The sequence below is a fragment of the Vipera berus genome (genome assembly GCF_964194415.1).
Source record: "Vipera berus genome assembly, chromosome: Z".
NCBI classification, from domain to species: Eukaryota; Metazoa; Chordata; class Lepidosauria; order Squamata; family Viperidae; genus Vipera; species Vipera berus.
The window spans coordinates 1,313,428-1,331,448 of record NC_138205.1 but is presented as its reverse complement, the minus strand read 5'-3'; the positions used below and the strand labels follow the sequence as shown (position 1 = coordinate 1,331,448).

Below are 18,021 nucleotides of genomic sequence, written 5' to 3'. Positions count from 1 at the left end.
ACCAAGTTGGGTTTTCCAAATAGTTGAAGTTCTGAGGAAGTGTGAAGACCTTGGTTGACTTGACCAAGTTGGGTTTTCCAAATAGTTGGAGGAAGTGTGAAGACCTTGGTTGACTTAACCAAGTTGGTTTTTCCAACAGGTGCCCAGATAGATGAAGTTCTGAGGAAGTGTGAAGACCTTGGTTGACTTGACCAAGTTGGGTTTTCCAAATAGTTGAAGTTCTGAGGAAGTGTGAAGACCTTGGTTGACTTGACCAAGTTGGGTTTTCCAAATAGTTGAAGTTCTGAGGAAGTCTGAAGACTTTGGTTGACTTGACCAAATTGGGTTTTCCAAATAGTTGGAGGAAGTGTGAAGACCTTGGTTGACTTAACCAAGTTGGTTTTTCCAACAGGTGCCCAGATAGATGAAGTTCTGAGGAAGTGTGGAGACTTTGGTTGACTTGACCAAATTGGATTTTCCAACAGGTGCCCAGATAGATGAAGTTCTGAGGAAGTTTGAAGACCTTGGTGACTTGACCAAATTGGGTTTTCCAACAGGTGCCCAAATAGTTGAGATTTTGAGGAAGTGTGGAGACCTTGGTTGACTTGACCAAGTTGGGTTTTCCAACAGGTGCCCAGATAGATGAAGTTCTGAGGAAGTGTGGAGACCTTGGTTGACTTGACCAAGTTGGGTTTTCCAGCAAATGCCGAGATAGTTGACACTCTGGAGACCACGTCTTCCTGGCTTGGTGGTCTACAAAACACCTTTACGGTGATCTCTTTCCTTCCTCCTTCCTTGAATTCCTACTAAACGTTCTTGAATGAGATCCTCTGGATGCTCCTTCTGGACCTCAACATGAAGGGGGGGCTCTTCCTCCCTGTAAAGCACCCCATGATCCTTCTGAATAAGCACAGGGCTTCCCAACCTTGGCAAGTTGAAGATGCCTTGACCTCAACACCTTGATTGTTTTTTTTTCTTATTTAGAGAGTACCTTGATTGCATTCGTTGATAAGGTCATTTTAGTTCTCAACCTGTGGTCTGCAGACCCCTGGCGGCCCACGGCATCCTCACAGGGGGTCCATGAAGGCTGGGGGATTGTGGGAGTTGAAGTCCACCCATCTCCGACTTGCCAAGGTCGACAAAGATTGACGGGTAGCCCCGGTGTTACGTCACATCAAGCTTCGGAAACGGGTATTATATCACTTTCAATTTTGTGCGGTAAACGGTGGCTGTGCATTGGCGCAGAGACCTTATAGCAGGGGTGTCAAACTCAATTTCATCGAGGGCCGCATCAGCATGGCGGTTGCCCTCAGGGGGCCGGGTGGGTGTGGCCTGGGTGGGCGTGGCCTACTGGGTGGGCGTGGCTAGAGTGCGTATGGCCTACTGGGTGGGCATGGCCAGCTCTGCATCGTTGGCATCAAGGGTGCCTATGGGGGCCTGGGCAGGAGTGGGACATATCTGGGGGTCTCTGGCAGGAGGAGGGTCTCTGGGCCAGGGCCAAGGCAGTGGGGGCCGTTCCCTCACTGTTTCCAGGATGGCTTCGCGGGCTGCATGAAACCACTTTGCGGGCTGGATCCAGCCCCCAGGCCTTGTGTTTGACATGTCTGCCCTAGATCTATGGGCTGGTGGACCCTGCAGTGTAGGCCGCCTTAACAATGGAATAAATAAAAAATGACCTGTTGTTCTGAGGTCTTTTTTGATCCCTGGACTTTCTTCTCTAGGGTGAATTGTTATCCATCGGTTGAATGTGTCTGCTGCCCATCTCTCCATCAAGGAGAGAAGCAACCTAGAACTAGGGAGAAACTTCCTGACTGTTAGGACAATTAACCAGTGGAACTACCTGCCTCCAGAAGTGGTGAATGCTCCAACACTGGAGGTTTTTAAGAAGAGACTGGACAGCTGTTTGTCTGAAATGGGATAGGGTTTCCTGCCTGAGCAGGGGGTTGGACTAGATGACTTCCAAGGTCCCTTCCAACTTTGTTGTTGTTGTTGTTGTTATTCGGTTCTAGGTGGCTCACAACAAGCTACCGACACTATCAAATCCAGTTAAGTCCTCAATTCACGACATTTCTGCCGCTAAGTGAGTTTTTCCTTCTTCGATGGCATTTCTTGCCCGCGGGGTTCAGCGAATCGCCGGCCTTTGTTAAGTTAGCGAGACGGTTGTTAAATGAATCCCGTTGACTCTGCCCGTCAGAAGTCCGCGAAAGGGGGTCACGTGACCCTGGGACCCGGCGACCGTCGTAAATGCGAGTCGGCTGCTAAGCGGCTGGATTTTGATACGCCTGACCTTAGGGGATGCTGCCACGGGCGTAAGTGTGAACCCTGGCTATCAGGCCCCTTTCCTAAACGAAGGGTTGTAAGCGAAGGACTAACAGCCTATACGAAAAGAATAAATCAGCAGATTTTCCTGGCAGACATGCAGAAATGGCTCGCAACGGCCTCCTTTTGGGGTCCAGATGTGATTCCCAGATGTGGCCCACAGCGCTGGGAGTTTATCAGATGAGGGCTAGCCAGATGTAAACGTTTTGGAAAGAGCTTGGCTTCTCCACAGGGTATAATTTAAAAAAAAGTTAAGGTGGTGCTTTTGTTTTTATGAACATTTTACGTTTTTTTTTATGGACTATTTACCGGGGAGAGTCAGCTTGGTGTAGTGACGACAGGAGAGAGGGAGTTCTAGTCCCATTTTAGGCGTTAAGTCGACTTGGTGGCTTTGGGCCAATCGCCAGGAGACGGTGAGTTCTAGTCCTGCGTTAGGCACGAAAGCCGGCCAGGTGACTTTGGGCCAATTACGAGGAGACGGTGAGTTCTAGTTCCGCCTTAGGCAGGAAAGCTGGCTGGGTGGCTTTGGGCCAATCACCAGGAGGCAGTGAATTCTAGTCCCGCCTTAGGCACGAAAGCCGGCTGGGTGACTTTGGCCTGGTCATTCTCCCTCATCCCTACCCTCCTCACAGGGTTGTTGTGATGGGGAAAATAGGAGGAGGAAGGTGTACTGGGTATGTCCTCTGTGTTCAGTTGTTTATAAAGTAACAAAGGCGGGATAATAATTAAATAAAGAAAAAGTAAATTTGCTTGTAAGGAAAATGGGTCTCTCTCTCTCTCTCTCTCTTTCTCTCTCTCTCTCTCTCTCTCTCTCTCTCTCTCTGTGTGTGTGTGTACGTGTATGTGTGATTGTGTCTGTGTCTGTGGCCTTCCAAACACTAGCTTTCCCTGTCCTGAGTGAGAAGTGCCAAAAGGGAACCTCCAGCTCCAGGAGCAGCCTATCTCCAAGATGCCACTCTTGTTCTCCTGCTCAAGGACTTTCTCTTTGGAAAGTCTGTGTTTGTGTGTGTGTGTGGGGAGGCACATCGCTACTCCCCCCCCCCCGGGCCCGATCCATGCTTTTCGCCTAGTTAGTGGGAGAGGTCAGCGGTGGGGGGGGGGGGGAGTGGAAGGAGGAGGAGACTGGAGTTGGCGGGATGCCAGCGGGGGGGGGGCAAGAGCAGCAGCTGGAGCGGCCGGCGGAGCGCGGCGCAGGTGCGGCCAGGGCGGGCGGCGGGGCAGCGGATGGGCCCTCCGAGGGCCGGCCGAGCTATGGGGCTGACCCGGGTCTCGGCCGCCTTCCGACGGCCGGGCTGCTGCTCGCCCGTGCTATGCCAGTGCAAGGTCACCTGCAGCCAACGGACCATCTCGCTCGTCTTCGGCTGCAAGGTAGGGCCGTCCAGGGGGGGTGTGTGGGGGGCTTCTGGGGAGAAAAGAGGCCTGGGTTCGTCTAAGAGTATTGGGGGTGGGGGGGGGGGTGTCCCGGAGCCGCTTGCCCACGACCTGGTCAGGATTCGGCTCCGGATCCCCGAGCAGCGCGGGCAGGCAGGGAAACAAAGCGGGGTCGGGGAAAAGAAGGGCGCCCCCTCGTTTCCCCCCTCCCCACACACAAGGGGACCCCCGAGTCTCCCCACCCACCCCCCTCTTTCCCGGGCGGGAAGGAGAAGGATGAGTGGGGGTCGGCTGGAACAAGGGAAAAAAAACCCAAGGACGCGGAGGACCCCTGCTTTTTAGTGCTCCGCCGAGGTTAACTCGGCGGCACTTTCGGGGGGCTTTCAAAGGAAACCCCCCCCCCACACCGCAGATCAAAGAGCCGAGGGCAGACACCACCCCCTCCGCGGAGCTGGATGGGTTTGTGTTGCAGCTTGAGAGTCGGGCTCGACTGAGGGTGTGTGTGGGGGGGTGAGGATGATGGGAACCGGAGTCCAAGCCGCTGGAGGGAGATCGGGGGCCCCGGGGGCAGGGCGAGGTCTGTTCCCGCGCTGGGCCGCCCCCTCCCCCCCCCGCGATGATCCCGTCGCTGTCCTTGGTCCTTAAGAGGCTTTGGGGATTAATCGGGCGCTCGGCTCCGGGAGGGGCGCCCCGGAGGGGGAGCAGGTGGGAAGGCGGGGCCTTGGCTCTCTCCGCCAGCCAATCGGAACGCGGGGGTGGGGTTACGCCCGCCGGTGGCTTCGGTGCTCCCCCAGGGTCGGATGGGGGGGGGGGTAGTGGTCCCGCTTCCCCTCCCTCCCGCGTGCCTAGCAATGAACTTTGGAAAGACCCGGTTGGGACTGTGGGCGTGGCTCTTTCGGGTAGGCGGGGCATCGCACCAATCAGCTTAGTATGCTGCAAAAATATTAAGGGAGAGCAATGTCTATCTATCTATCTATCTATCTATCTATCTATCTATCTATCTATCTATCATCTATCTATCTATCTATCTATCTATCTATCTATCTCTATCTCTATCTCTATCTCTGTCTGTCTGTCTATCTATCTATCTATCTATCATCTATCTATCTATCTATCTATCTATCTCTATCTCTGTCTGTCTATCTATCTATCTATCATCTATCTATCTATCTATCTATCTATCTATCTATCTATCTATCTATCTATCTATCTATCTATCTATCTATCCATCAATTCTGTCTATCTATCTATCTATCTATCTGTCTGTCTGTCTGTCTGTCTGTCTGTCTGTCTGTCTGTCTGTCTGTCTGTCTATCTCAGGGGTCTTCAAACTTGGCCCTTTCATGACTTGTGGACTTCAACTCCCAGAATTCCTCAGCCAGGCATGCTGGCTGAGGAATTCTGGGAGTTGAAGTCCACAAGTCATAAAAGGGCCAAGTTTGAAGACCCCTGATCGATCTATCTATCTATCTATCTATCTATCTATCTATCTATCTATCTATCTATCTATCTATCTATCTATCTATCTATCCATCCATCCATATGTCTCTCTACCTACCTACCTACCTACCTACCTACCTACCTACCTACCTATCTATCTATCTATCTATCTATCTATCCCTCCCTCCCTCCCTCCCTCCCTCCCCCCCCTCTCTCTCTCTCTCTCTCTCTCTCTCTCTCTCTCTCTCTCTCTCTCCATGTATCAGTTATCTGTCTATCTATCTATCGAGAAGGGACGCGGTGGCTCAGTGGGTTAGGACGCTGAGCTTGTCGATCAGAAGGTCGGCAGTTTGGCGGGTCGAATCCCGAGTGCCGCGTAACAGAGTGAGCGCCTGTTACTCGTCCCAGCTTCTGCCAACCTAGCAGTTCGAAAGCACGTAAAAATGCAAGTAGAAAAATAGGGACCACTACGGTGGGAAGGTAACAGCGTTCCGTGCGCCTTTGGCGTCTAGTCATGCCGGCCACATGACCACGGAGATGTCCTCGGACAAGCGCTGGCTCTTCGGCTTTGAAACGGAGATGAGCACCGGCCCCTAGAGTCGGAAACGACTAGCACACATGTGCGGGGGAACCTTTACCTTTACCTTTATCTATCGAGATGCGGTGGCTCAGTGGGTTAGGACGCTGAGCTCGTCGATCAGAAGGTCGGCAGTTTGGCGGGTCGAATCCCGAGTGCCGTGTAGCAGAGTGAGCGCCTGTTACTCCTCTCAGCTTCTGCCAACCTAGCAGTTCGAAAGCACGTAAAAGTGCAAGTAGAAAAATAGGGACCACTCCGGTGGGAAGGTAATAGCGTTCCGTGCGCCTTTGGCATCTAGTCATGCCGGCCACATGACCACGGAGACGTCCTCGGACAAGCGCTGGCTCTTCGGCTTTGAAACGGAGATGAGCACCGGCCCCTAGAGTCGGAAACGACTAGCATGCATGTGCGGGGGAACCTTTACCTTTACCTTTTTATCTATCTATCTAATCATCAATTTTTCTCTTTCTTATCATTTTGCAGCCTAGTGTATCTGCCCCGCCCCCAAGATTGTTTCTAGAGAGGTGGTTGGTTTTTGAGGTAGGAAACAAACAGGTGAAGCTCTGTATACCCGCCTGGCTGGTTGGTGCCCCCCAGGTGGCTTCGTGGCAAGCCCCATCATCCCCAGCCAAGGAGTGTTCCCCCTGAGACAGTGTTGTAGTTTAAACCAGGATTTCCCAACCTTGGCCACTTGAACACGGGTGGACTTCAACTTCCAGAATTCCCCAGCCAGCAAGGCTTTGCCAACAGTCAGCAGGAAGAGGACGAGAAGAGATGTGGCTAAAGTACTTTAGTCCATTTTTTTGTAGCTTCCTTAAGAGCCAAGTTTGAAGACCCCTGATCGATCTATCTATCTATCTATCTATCTATCTATCTATCTATCTATCTATCTATCTATCTATCTATCTATCTATCTATCTATCCATCCATCCATATGTCTCTCTACCTACCTACCTACCTACCTACCTACCTACCTACCTACCTACCTATCTATCTATCTATCTATCTATCTATCTATCCCTCCCTCCCTCCCTCCCTCCCTCCCTCCCCCCCCCTCTCTCTCTCTCTCTCTCTCTCTCTCTCTCTCTCTCTCTCCATGTATCAGTTATCTGTCTATCTATCTATCGAGAAGGGACGCGGTGGCTCAGTGGGTTAGGACGCTGAGCTTGTCGATCAGAAGGTCGGCAGTTTGGCGGGTCGAATCCCGAGTGCCGCGTAACAGAGTGAGCGCCTGTTACTCGTCCCAGCTTCTGCCAACCTAGCAGTTCGAAAGCACGTAAAAATGCAAGTAGAAAAATAGGGACCACTACGGTGGGAAGGTAACAGCGTTCCGTGCGCCTTTGGCGTCTAGTCATGCCGGCCACATGACCACGGAGATGTCCTCGGACAAGCGCTGGCTCTTCGGCTTTGAAACGGAGATGAGCACCGGCCCCTAGAGTCGGAAACGACTAGCACACATGTGCGGGGGAACCTTTACCTTTACCTTTATCTATCGAGATGCGGTGGCTCAGTGGGTTAGGACGCTGAGCTCGTCGATCAGAAGGTCGGCAGTTTGGCGGGTCGAATCCCGAGTGCCGTGTAGCAGAGTGAGCGCCTGTTACTCCTCTCAGCTTCTGCCAACCTAGCAGTTCGAAAGCACGTAAAAGTGCAAGTAGAAAAATAGGGACCACTCCGGTGGGAAGGTAATAGCGTTCCGTGCGCCTTTGGCATCTAGTCATGCCGGCCACATGACCACGGAGACGTCCTCGGACAAGCGCTGGCTCTTCGGCTTTGAAACGGAGATGAGCACCGGCCCCTAGAGTCGGAAACGACTAGCATGCATGTGCGGGGGAACCTTTACCTTTACCTTTTTATCTATCTATCTAATCATCAATTTTTCTCTTTCTTATCATTTTGCAGCCTAGTGTATCTGCCCCGCCCCCAAGATTGTTTCTAGAGAGGTGGTTGGTTTTTGAGGTAGGAAACAAACAGGTGAAGCTCTGTATACCCGCCTGGCTGGTTGGTGCCCCCCAGGTGGCTTCGTGGCAAGCCCCATCATCCCCAGCCAAGGAGTGTTCCCCCTGAGACAGTGTTGTAGTTTAAACCAGGATTTCCCAACCTTGGCCACTTGAACACGGGTGGACTTCAACTTCCAGAATTCCCCAGCCAGCAAGGCTTTGCCAACAGTCAGCAGGAAGAGGACGAGAAGAGATGTGGCTAAAGTACTTTAGTCCATTTTTTTGTAGCTTCCTTAAGAGATGGTGGGAATGCGGTAGACATAATATAACTTGACTTCTGCAAAATGAAAAAAAAAGTGGCTGGCTGAGGAATGCTGGGAGTTGAAGTCCAGCCATCTTCAAGGGGCCAGGGTTGAGAGCAGCAGCTGGGCCAGGCCAATGGCAGAGTTAGCCCCAAATGGCGCCCTGCACCTGGTCAGGGTGTTTTCCAAAATCCGGCAACAACGAAGCACAACTTTGTCATTGCCATTCAAGCAGTTGAAGGTGGACGGACTACAAATAGCCCTTGACTTAAAAGTTTTTAAGAAGAGACTGGACAGCCATTTGTCTGAAATGCTATAGGGTTTCCTGCCTGAGCAGGGGGTTGGACTGGATGACCTCCAAGGTCCCTTCTGACATTATTATTATTATTATTATTATTATTATTATTATTATTGTTGTTGTTGTTGTTGTTGTTGTTGTTTGTTGTTGTTGTTGTTGTTTTGTTGTTGTTGTTGTTGTTGTTATTATTATTATTATTATTATTATAAAACTTTTATTCATAAAAGATGAAACTCAGTCAACTGAACACTCAAATTGACTGGCACTAATGGTTGACACAGGTTGCTACCAGCATCCTAGGTATCAACCAGGTATCTCCTTAAAATGTAAGATCTTCCGAGTAGCGCAGTTTTTTGTAGCTTTGCTGGAGTTATTGCAGGAAGCTGCAGTTTCTTGATGTGTTTTGCAAAGTTTTTGGACATCGTTCCCAGTGCCCCGCTGACAATGGGTGTCACTGTTATGCGTTTCATCCATAATCGCGCAGTTTCGATGGCCAGGTCGCGGTATTTCATAATTTTTTCCAGTTCTTTGTCTTCGACTCTGGCATCTCCTGGTAGAGCGATATCAATCAACTGTACGCTTCGGTTCTCTATGACTGCGATATCTGGCGTGTTGCGTTCCAAATGGTGATCTGTCTGTACTTGGAAGTCCCACAAGATCTTCACCCTCTCATTCTCGACAACTTTTTCCACCCTATGTTCCCACGACTTTTCGGACATGGGCAAGTTGTATTTTTTACACAATGCCCAGTGGATTAGTTTAGCAACTCGGTCATGTCTACCTTTGTAATCAGTTTGCGCGATTTTGCTGCACTCACATATTAAATGCGAAACAGTTTCAACTTTGTCGTTGCAAAGTCGGCAATTTGGATGGTCAGTGGATTTTTGTATCTTCGCTTTCATGGCATTAGTTTGTAGTGCTTGTTCTTGAGCAGCCAGTATTAAGTCTTCCATTTCTTTCTTGATGATTCCCATCTTGAGCCATGCCCATGTCAGGTTGTTATCACATTATTATTATTATTATTATTATTATTATTATTATTATTATTATTATTATTATTATTTCTAGTACTAGTACTAGTATTATTAGTATTATTAGTATTAGTATTATTAGTATTCGTTTAGCGACTGTTAAAAGTTACAACGGCACTGGAATACTGACTTATGACCCTTTTTCACGCATACGACCATCGCAGCATCTCCGTGATCATGTGATCAAAATTCAGACATTGGGCAACTGCCCCGTGTTTATGATGGCGGCTGTGTCCTGGGGTCATGTGATTCCTCCTCCTCTTCCTCCTCCTCTTCTCCTTCTTTTTCTTCTCCCTTCTGACTCTTCTTCCTCGTCCTCTTTTTCTTCTTTTTTCTCTTTTTTTCCTCCTCTTCTTTTTCTTCTCTTTCTTCTTTCTTTTTCCTCTTCCCCTTCTCTTCCTCTTCTTTCTTCTTCTCCTTACTCTTCTTCCTCGTTCTCTTTTTCCTCTTCTTCCTCCTCTTCTTCTTTTTTTCTCTTTTTAATTTCTTCTCCCTCTCCTTCTTCCTCTTCTTCCTCTTCCTCCTCCTCCTCCTCCTCTACTTTTTCTTCTTTTTCTGGGAGTTGAAGTCCACAAGTCATCCAAGGGCCGAGTGTGAAGACCCCCTGCGTTATAATAATAATAATAATAATAATAATAATAATAATAATAATAATAATAATAATAATAATAATAATAATAATAATAATAATAAGTTGGAAGGGACCTTGGAGGTCACTAACTTCGAATGATCACTAAATGAAGCACTTTATACCACCATAAAGTCCTTCAGGACAAAATCAGGCAACGTCTGAATCTCCTACGCGGCGAAAGGTGCTTCCCCCTCCCCCCCACCCACCCACCCACCCACCCCCGTGCACTTCCAGCTTTGCAAGCCAGACCAGAAAAAGGTGACCCGGGTGGGAGTTTTGTGCTCGCAGCAATTTGTGTTCTATTCTATTTCTATATTATTATTATTATTATTATTATTATTATTGTTAAGTTTGGAGCAGGAACACAAACACGCGTGAAGGTTACAATTGGTCTTTATTGGAATGGCAGACTGGAACTGGGGAAAGGAGGATACTTGGGTCCTTTTGTACCTGTCCAGGTGAGCGCTAGCCAATGGATTCAAACCTGGTTTTCCCGCCAGGCTGTCAACCAATGGGCTTGCGAGGTTTTCCCGCCGAACGCGGCTCCTTACCGGAGCTGTCCAGCACAGCGCCTCCTGTAGTTGTTATCCTGTATGTCAGTCACATACATTACAATTATTATTATTTAATTTAATTTAATTTAATTTTAATTCCATTTATATCCCGCCCTTCTCCGAAGACTCAGGGCGGCTTGTTGTTGTTGTTTTTTATTAAAGAGTTTTACAAAAACAAGATTTTACAATATATCCCCAAATACCCCCCACCCCTAACCTGCCCACTTCCCCCCCCACTTCCCAGAGCTAAATACAGGATTATAGTTATAATAATCATATTCTAAATAAAAATTATGCATAATATACAATTAACCAAATTCATAATGTGCTTTAACTCCCCTTTAACATAGATACATACAAAGTACCAACACTAAGATCAATAACAATATCCCTCTAAAATCTACTCATAAGCTAAATGGAACTTTTTAGTCCCATATTTGTTCTGAATATAATCTATCCATCTCCTCCAAACTGAAATATATCTTTCCTGTGAATGATCTTTCAAGTAAGCAGAAATCTTAGACATTTCTGCAAGATTCGAAACTTTAAACACCCATTCTTCTATAGTAGGCAAACTATCCTTCTTCCAATATTGTCCCACCAGTAACCGTGCTGCTGTTATCATATTCAACATCAAATTATTATTGTTGTTGTTGTTGTTGTTGTTGTTGTTATTATTATTATTATTATTATTATTATTATTATTATTATTATTATTATTATTATTATTATTCTCAGCTGAGATCAGCACAACCTGCTGTGTTTGTGGCTCAAAAAACGATGCACCCTTTTTCTGCGCAGCAAGAAACCATCCGGAGGATAGGCCATCACCACCACCACCTCCCCCGGAGAACTTACTCACACCTCCAGCGTGGACTGCTTGACACTGTTTTGCAAGGCGGGAGGGGAATTACCGAACAAGCATTTTTCCAGAAGGGAGCCATTTGCTGACAAGGCAGAATCTCCAAAATTTTGTCCGGGGAATTTACTGGGAACACAAAACTCCCACCCGAAGTCACCTTTTTCTGGTCTGGCTTGCAAAGCTGGAAGTGCACGGGGTGGGTGGGGGGCGGGGGAAGCACCTTTCGCCGCATAGGAGATTCAGACGTTACCTGATTTTGTCCTGAAGGACTTTATACTGGTATAAAGTGCTTCCTTTAGTGTTCCGTTCGAAGTTATAACGCAGGGGGTCTTCACACTCGGCCCTCGGATGACTTGTGGACTTCAACTCCCAGAAAAAGAAGAGAAATCTGGGCTGGGAGGAAGGTCCCAGCATTAGACATTTTTTTACAAGGTCTGTCCTTATTTTTAAAGAGGGGTCGATTACAGGCAGTCCTCGTCTTACGACAACAGAGCCCAGAATTTCCATCATTAAGCGACACATCCCTTAAGTGAATTTTGCCCCATTTGATGACCTGTCTCACCACCCTTGTTAAGTGAATCACCCTTCCCCACGGGCGTTGCATGTCAGACGGTTGCAAAAGGGGATCATGTGACCGGGTCATAAATACGAACCGGTCACCAGCTGTCTCAGTTTTGATCGTGTGACCGTGGGGGACATCTACAATGAGCGGTCGTTAAGCGTGATTAATGGTCGTAGGTCACTTTTTTCAATGCTGTTGTAACTCCGAATGGTGGCTAAATGAATGGCTGTAAGTCGAGGGTCTTGAAATTACGACTGCGGTCAGATCCCCAGGCTCACGTGGTCAAAATTCAGAGGCTCGGCAACTGACTTGTATCTATGACGGTGGCAATGTGCCGGGGATCACGTGATCACCGTTTGTGGCCTTCCGAGCTGGCTTCTTAGAAGCCAAGTCAACGAGGGAAGCCAGATCCACTTAATGGCCACCTGTTTCGCTTACCAACTGCAGTGATTCGTTTAACAACCGTGCCCAAAAAGGGGGTTAAATTGAACGTGGCTCGCTTAAGAACTTCTTCAGAACGGAGATTCTGATCCCAATTGTGTCGTAATTCAGGGATGGCCTGTAAGCTAGGAGGCTCAACCTTCCCCGGTGTTCCTTGTCAGCCTCCGAACATCATCGCTTGCGCCCTGCACACCACGACTGTGCGATCCTTTGCACGCACAATCAGTCCGACACAATCCCAGAATTCCTCTTGGGTCCCTGCCGGCGTCATTCCTTCCGGAGGTGCTTGAGAAATGGTCCTTTGCGGGTCAGAGTCAGGTTGGGGGTGCGTTCCCAACACCCCATGATTGGGGGTTAGGGGGAGATTTTATGCCGTTGTGCTTTTTTTGTGGTCTCATCTCCTCTTCCCGCCGACCCGCCGGTTCCCTCCACATTTTAGAGGTCCCAGTGGGAGGGTGTTCCGCAGGCTCCGCTGACTCCTTCGCACCGGCAGTTTGAACTGCCAGGAAATACCGTAATTGTTCCTTTCCCTCTGGGGTCTCGTGAAAAGAAACAGAGAAGAAATCAAGACGGGGGTGGAGCAGAGAGGGTGACAATCCCCCCCCCCGCCAAAATCCTTCTTAAATCCCTTCTTCGGTCTTGTTCCAAGCCTGTATTTATTCTGCACTGTAATTGGTTGCAAAGTCAGCCAGATGTTGAGGCCGGATTTGGCCTCTTTATACACCTCCTGAGTCCTTCCCAAGGATCTGGGCTAGACAGATGTGGCTGTTTGTTGGTGTTAAGGAGGGAAGCTATAATATTACAGCGGTTGCAAAGTCAGCCAGATGTTGTGGCTGGATTTGGCCTCTTTATCCAGCTCTCTGGTACTTCCCATGGATCTGGGCTAGACAGATGTGGCTGTTTGATGGTGTTAGTCTGTCCTTGCAGGATTTCAGCTCTTCCAAGAAAAGCTGCCTTTTGCAATTGACCGATGGGGATTTTGTCAACGCCGGTGGTGTTCAAGGGGTGCTCCAGATGTTTGGGGATTGCACCCAAGGCGCCTATCGCAATGGGTACTATCTTTGCTTTCTTTTGCCATGTTCTATTTCTGTTTGCGGGAGCAAAACGGAACAAAACTCACATCACAACTATCTCAGCCACAGATATGATTGGGCTCAACTGTGGCCGTAAGTCAAGGACTGTCTATATACAGGGGGCCCTGCTTTAGGACCGGAGGGAGGTTGGGGGGTGCCCTGGTCTCGCTGTGAGCCCTAGGTTCAGATCCAGATGTTGGGTGGAGCGAACATCTCCTGCTCTGAAGGCTCCTTGATGTTCTCTGAGCTTTGTGGTTTTCTTGCAGACTTTTCATGACCCCACTAGGGAACATCATCAGTGCTAGGAGGGGGTGGGGTTTGCAGAAAGGAGGAGGAGGAGGAGGAGGAGGAGGAGGAGAATGCTTCTCTAAGCTTGGTGGTTTTCTTGCAGACGTTTTATTTCCAAACTAGGTAACGTCATCAGTACACTGATGATGGTATGCAGTTTGGGTAATAAAACGTCTGCAAGAAAACCATCCAGCTCAGAGAGCACCAAGGACCCCAAAGTCACTCTCCTCCTCCTCCTCCTCCTCCTCCTCCTCTTCCTCCTCTTCCCCGTCGCAACTTCCTTCTAGTATTGATGATGTTCCCTAGTTGGATCATGGAACCTCTGCAAGAAAACCACCCAGCTCAGAGAGCACCAAGGATCCCACAGTCCTCCTCCTCCTCCTCCCCCCCTCCTCCTCCTCTCCTTAAACCCCCCTCCCTTCTAGCACTGATGATGTTCCCCCAGCTGGGTCATGAAACGTCTGCAAGGAAACCACCCAGCCCAGCGAGCGCCAAAGAGCCCTCACGTCAACCCTGAGCTACAGATATTCTCTGTTACTGGTATCACCTGCTCTGCAGTCAGGCCTGCCAGCCAGGCAGGGGGGGTCCTCCCTTGATGACGGTCTGCCTCTGTCCTTTCCTTTCAGAAATATCGCTACCAAGATGAAGACAGCCCCCCGCTGGAGCACAGCCCCGCCCACCTCCCCAACCAGGTAAAGGGCCCCGAGCTGGTCCACGTGGCAGAGAAGAATCTATCGCAGATTGAGAGCGTCCACGGCTACGTGTCTCACTCGCACATCTCCCCCATCAAGGTAGGAAGCGGGGGCACGGGTGCCCCGGCCAGGAGACGGGGCACCGTCCTGCCGCCGCTGCCACCACTGGTGCACCTGGCCCCACCCACCCCTGCCGCACACCCCCTCCACACACTGGCACCCACTGTCTCTTGGAGTCCGCGGGCTGGCATGACGGCCGCCTCCCTGTGCCTGTCTGCAAGGCCTGGTGCATGTACGTTGATTTGTGTGTCCGGGTTACACGCAGCAGTACGTGGGTCGGGCGAGGTCCGCTCCGTGTTGCCTGAGAATCCCGCCGCCGAGGCCCGGGTGCGCTGCTGTCGCTTTGGTGCAAAGAAGACCCGTGGGTGGTGCATGTCCGTCTCTCTGTCGTGTAGCGGGCGCATCGCTGTGGCGCTTTCTTCGTCACATGGAATGGCTGCCCGCCAGTTGTCTTGCCTGCAAATGTGTTTTGAAAAATATGCCAAACTGTGTGGGGTGCTGATCCCAGCTAGCCAGAGACCAACATTTACCTTTGATTCTGAGTTCTGTAGAGTACGAATTTTAAGCCTGGCCCGTTCGAGGCTCATTAACCTTCCCAATGTCAGGTCCCGTACTGTTGAGGCACAGAACAGTTTTTAAAAGAAACATCGTCCATGTTTACTTCGACAAACTTCAGATTTCCTCTGTGTGTTTCACGTTGTGATGTGAGAAGGTGGTGCGTAACTCATTCCCAGGGAGCAAAAGCATGGGCCAAAGTGGGGACCCCCAGCTTGTGTTGTTTCACAATGGCTGGTTGGTGTATGATTCTGCACTCGTGATGTGTCTTTCGGTGTCTCTGTCTCTGTAGCATGCAGCGGTCCAGCATACAAATACCGGTATGTGTGTGTTCCTGGCAAATTGGAAGATTGTGTCCCTCAGTTTTCTGTTACTCCCCCGAGCTTTTGTGGCGTGTCAACTGGTTACTCCTGACTTTTTCGAGCGGGAACACAGGTAGTCCTCAAAATGCGACCGACCAGTTGCTTTTGACTGACTACCTGGCGATACTTGTAATCTGGACTTGTCGTTTCAGTGGGTTGGGTCCCCCAACTCTCATTTGACTGCCCTTCAGACATTCAACAACCGGACCACCATCCCAACTTTTTGTGGCATCCCCGTGGTTGCGTTTTACCACCGTTTTGCTGAAATCCAGCACTTAGTTGTGGTTTTCGGCAAACCCACACCCCCAGCAAATGATCAGTTTGCTTAGCGGCAAAGGCATTCACTTACTGACACTGCCGATTCACTTAATGAGTGCTGCAAAAAGGGTCATGAAATCAGGCTGACCGACTTTATGGTTGTCATGAGTTACGACTGTGATGGGCAGTTTCCAATACAGTCATAACTCAAGGACCGCCTCTTTCTTGTGTACACCAGAACAGCCACATTTCATTCATTATGGAACAAAAACATAATCTTGATTAAAAAAATGGAATTTTGTCAGATTTTTTTTTTAAAAAAATCCCTTTTTCCTCCCCAACTAAGCCCAGGTTAATTTTTGCCTATTGTGGTTCTGTACAGATAGTCCTCGTCTTACGACCATTCAATTACTGATCAAAATTACAACAGCACTGAAAAAAAAAGTGACTTACGACCGTTCCAGCGTCCCCGTGTGTCCCATGATTTATATTTGGATGCTTGGCGACTGACTCGCATTTATGACGGTCGCAGCGTCCCGGGGTCACGTGACCCCCTTTTGCGACCTTTTGACAAGCAAAGCCAGTGGTGAAATCGGATTCACTTCACTTAATTTAACAACCAAACAACGGTGGCAAGAAAGTCGTAACGCGGGGCAAAACTCCCTCAACAAAGGTCTCACTTAACGGCTGAAATTTTTGAGCTTGATTGTGGCCGTAAGTTGAGGGCTGCTTGTAATTGATGCACTGCCCCAAAGAGCAGTGATTTCCACAGTTCTAAAACTGTGGAGAGGCACCAACATGCCAGTGTTGCAGCACAAAGCTAGATGTGATGCTGGCAGATCGGTGGGCTACAGCCCCGGGCCCTGAATTCAGGAATATGTCACTCAAGGCTCCTTGGAAGTTTAATAATTTAATTTAATTTAATAATTTAATTGGTATACCGCCCTTCTCCCGAAGGACTCAGGGCGGTGAACAGGGCAATACATAATAAAAAACAGGATACAAAAATTAAAAAGTGATTAAACAACTATGCCCGTAATTAATACATATTAAAAATTAAAACTAATTATAAAAAACCCAACCCCATCCCGTCAGACCAGGCCAGCTTGTTCAAAAAAGAAGGTTAGGTAGGGACTGACATGTCTAGAGAGTTTGACATCTGGAGTGGGTCAATTTTTAAACCTCACCTACTCAGTCACTGCTGCGCCCAGCCACAGCTGATCAGTGTGCTGGCACCGCAACCCAGACTCCACACTCACCACTATCCTTCTGAAGAACCACCTCCTTGTTGTCCCCTAATGATCAGACACCACACACACACACACACACACACACACACACACCTACCTGGCCTACATGTGGGACAGATGTTCCCCATCAGCCCACCCTGGTGATAGACACGCGTATGTCCTTTGAATGACAATATTTGTGGTTCCGAGTTGAATTGTGGAGTCCTTTGGTGTTCTCTGAACCTGCTTGTTTGCTTGCAAACGTTTCCTGTGCCCACTAGGTAACATCGCCAATATCAGCAGGGGTGGGTGGGTGGGTGGGGGTTGTTCTCTGTTTAGACACAACACTTCGCCCTGCCGGTGTTGACGGAGGTGTGTTTTTCTCCTTGTTAGCGCCTTGATTAAAGTATTGTTTTCTGCTTGATTGTTTGTCTGGTGTTAATCCCTGCTTATCTGCGTGTCGGTTGCTGGAGACGATGCGTTCTAGTTGTTTCGTTTCCTTCTTAGCTTTTTTTTTTAATTGTCTCTTTGGAACGGTGGGTAAATGTGGTTTATCGCTATGTGTCCGCTGATGGCTGTTTTGTTTGAAAGCCCGGTTTCCAGGAATTCCCTAATGGTTTGGGATTAAGCAGGGTCTAAGATGCCCCCAGTTCCCCAGTTGAGTCTGTCCATGTGTTGTGAGATTAAGCAGTGTTCACTGTGTCTTCTGACTGCTAGTTGGTGTTTGTGAATGTGCTCTGCTAGCCTTCTGCGGGACTCCGTTACAGACCCTACATTGCATGTCGTACCTCAGCAGTCCCCAGCCTTTCCGGCTTTGTGGTGGCAGCAGCGTGGGGGAGAGAGGGGCGCCTCCGTGTGCGCCTGCCACTTGTGCAAGTGGAGATGCGAGCACCCACACGCTTGCCTACCGTTCGGGCAAGTGGAGCTGCGTGCGCTCGCGCGCTCACCTGCCACTTGCGCGGCCTGGTTCCGAATGGGCCACAACCCGGGAGTTGGGGATCCCCGTTGTAAGATGACTCCTGTTTTGTTTCTTCTTCCTGAGCTCCTGGGACTTTTGGAGATGTGTGTCCTTTTTTCCGGTGTTGCTGCAGTGCGTTTGTCCTCGTCTGAATAATGTTCTTCCACCGCAATTCCTGTGGGAGGTCGGGTTGTTACTTTGCTAAAGGACCCACTAAACTAGTGTGGGTTGCATTTCAGCAG

The 18,021-nt window shown here is 49.2% G+C and overlaps 1 protein-coding gene across 2 annotated transcripts in view; it reads left to right on the top strand.

Moving 5' to 3' along the window:
- The window catches only part of LOC308676995 (disks large homolog 4), a gene marked incomplete at both ends in the record, with an annotated part of 89,400 nt that overhangs the window by 34,536 nt on the left and 36,843 nt on the right, over positions 1-18,021 (top strand). Inside the window, one exon of one of the 2 annotated variants that reach the window (XM_081343090.1) lies at positions 14,292-14,357. In XM_081343090.1, the coding sequence (XP_081199216.1) occupies positions 14,292-14,357 (66 nt within the window). Of the gene's footprint in view, positions 1-14,291; positions 14,457-18,021 lie in introns of both variants that reach the window. The other variant, XM_081343089.1, reaches the window with a different exon arrangement.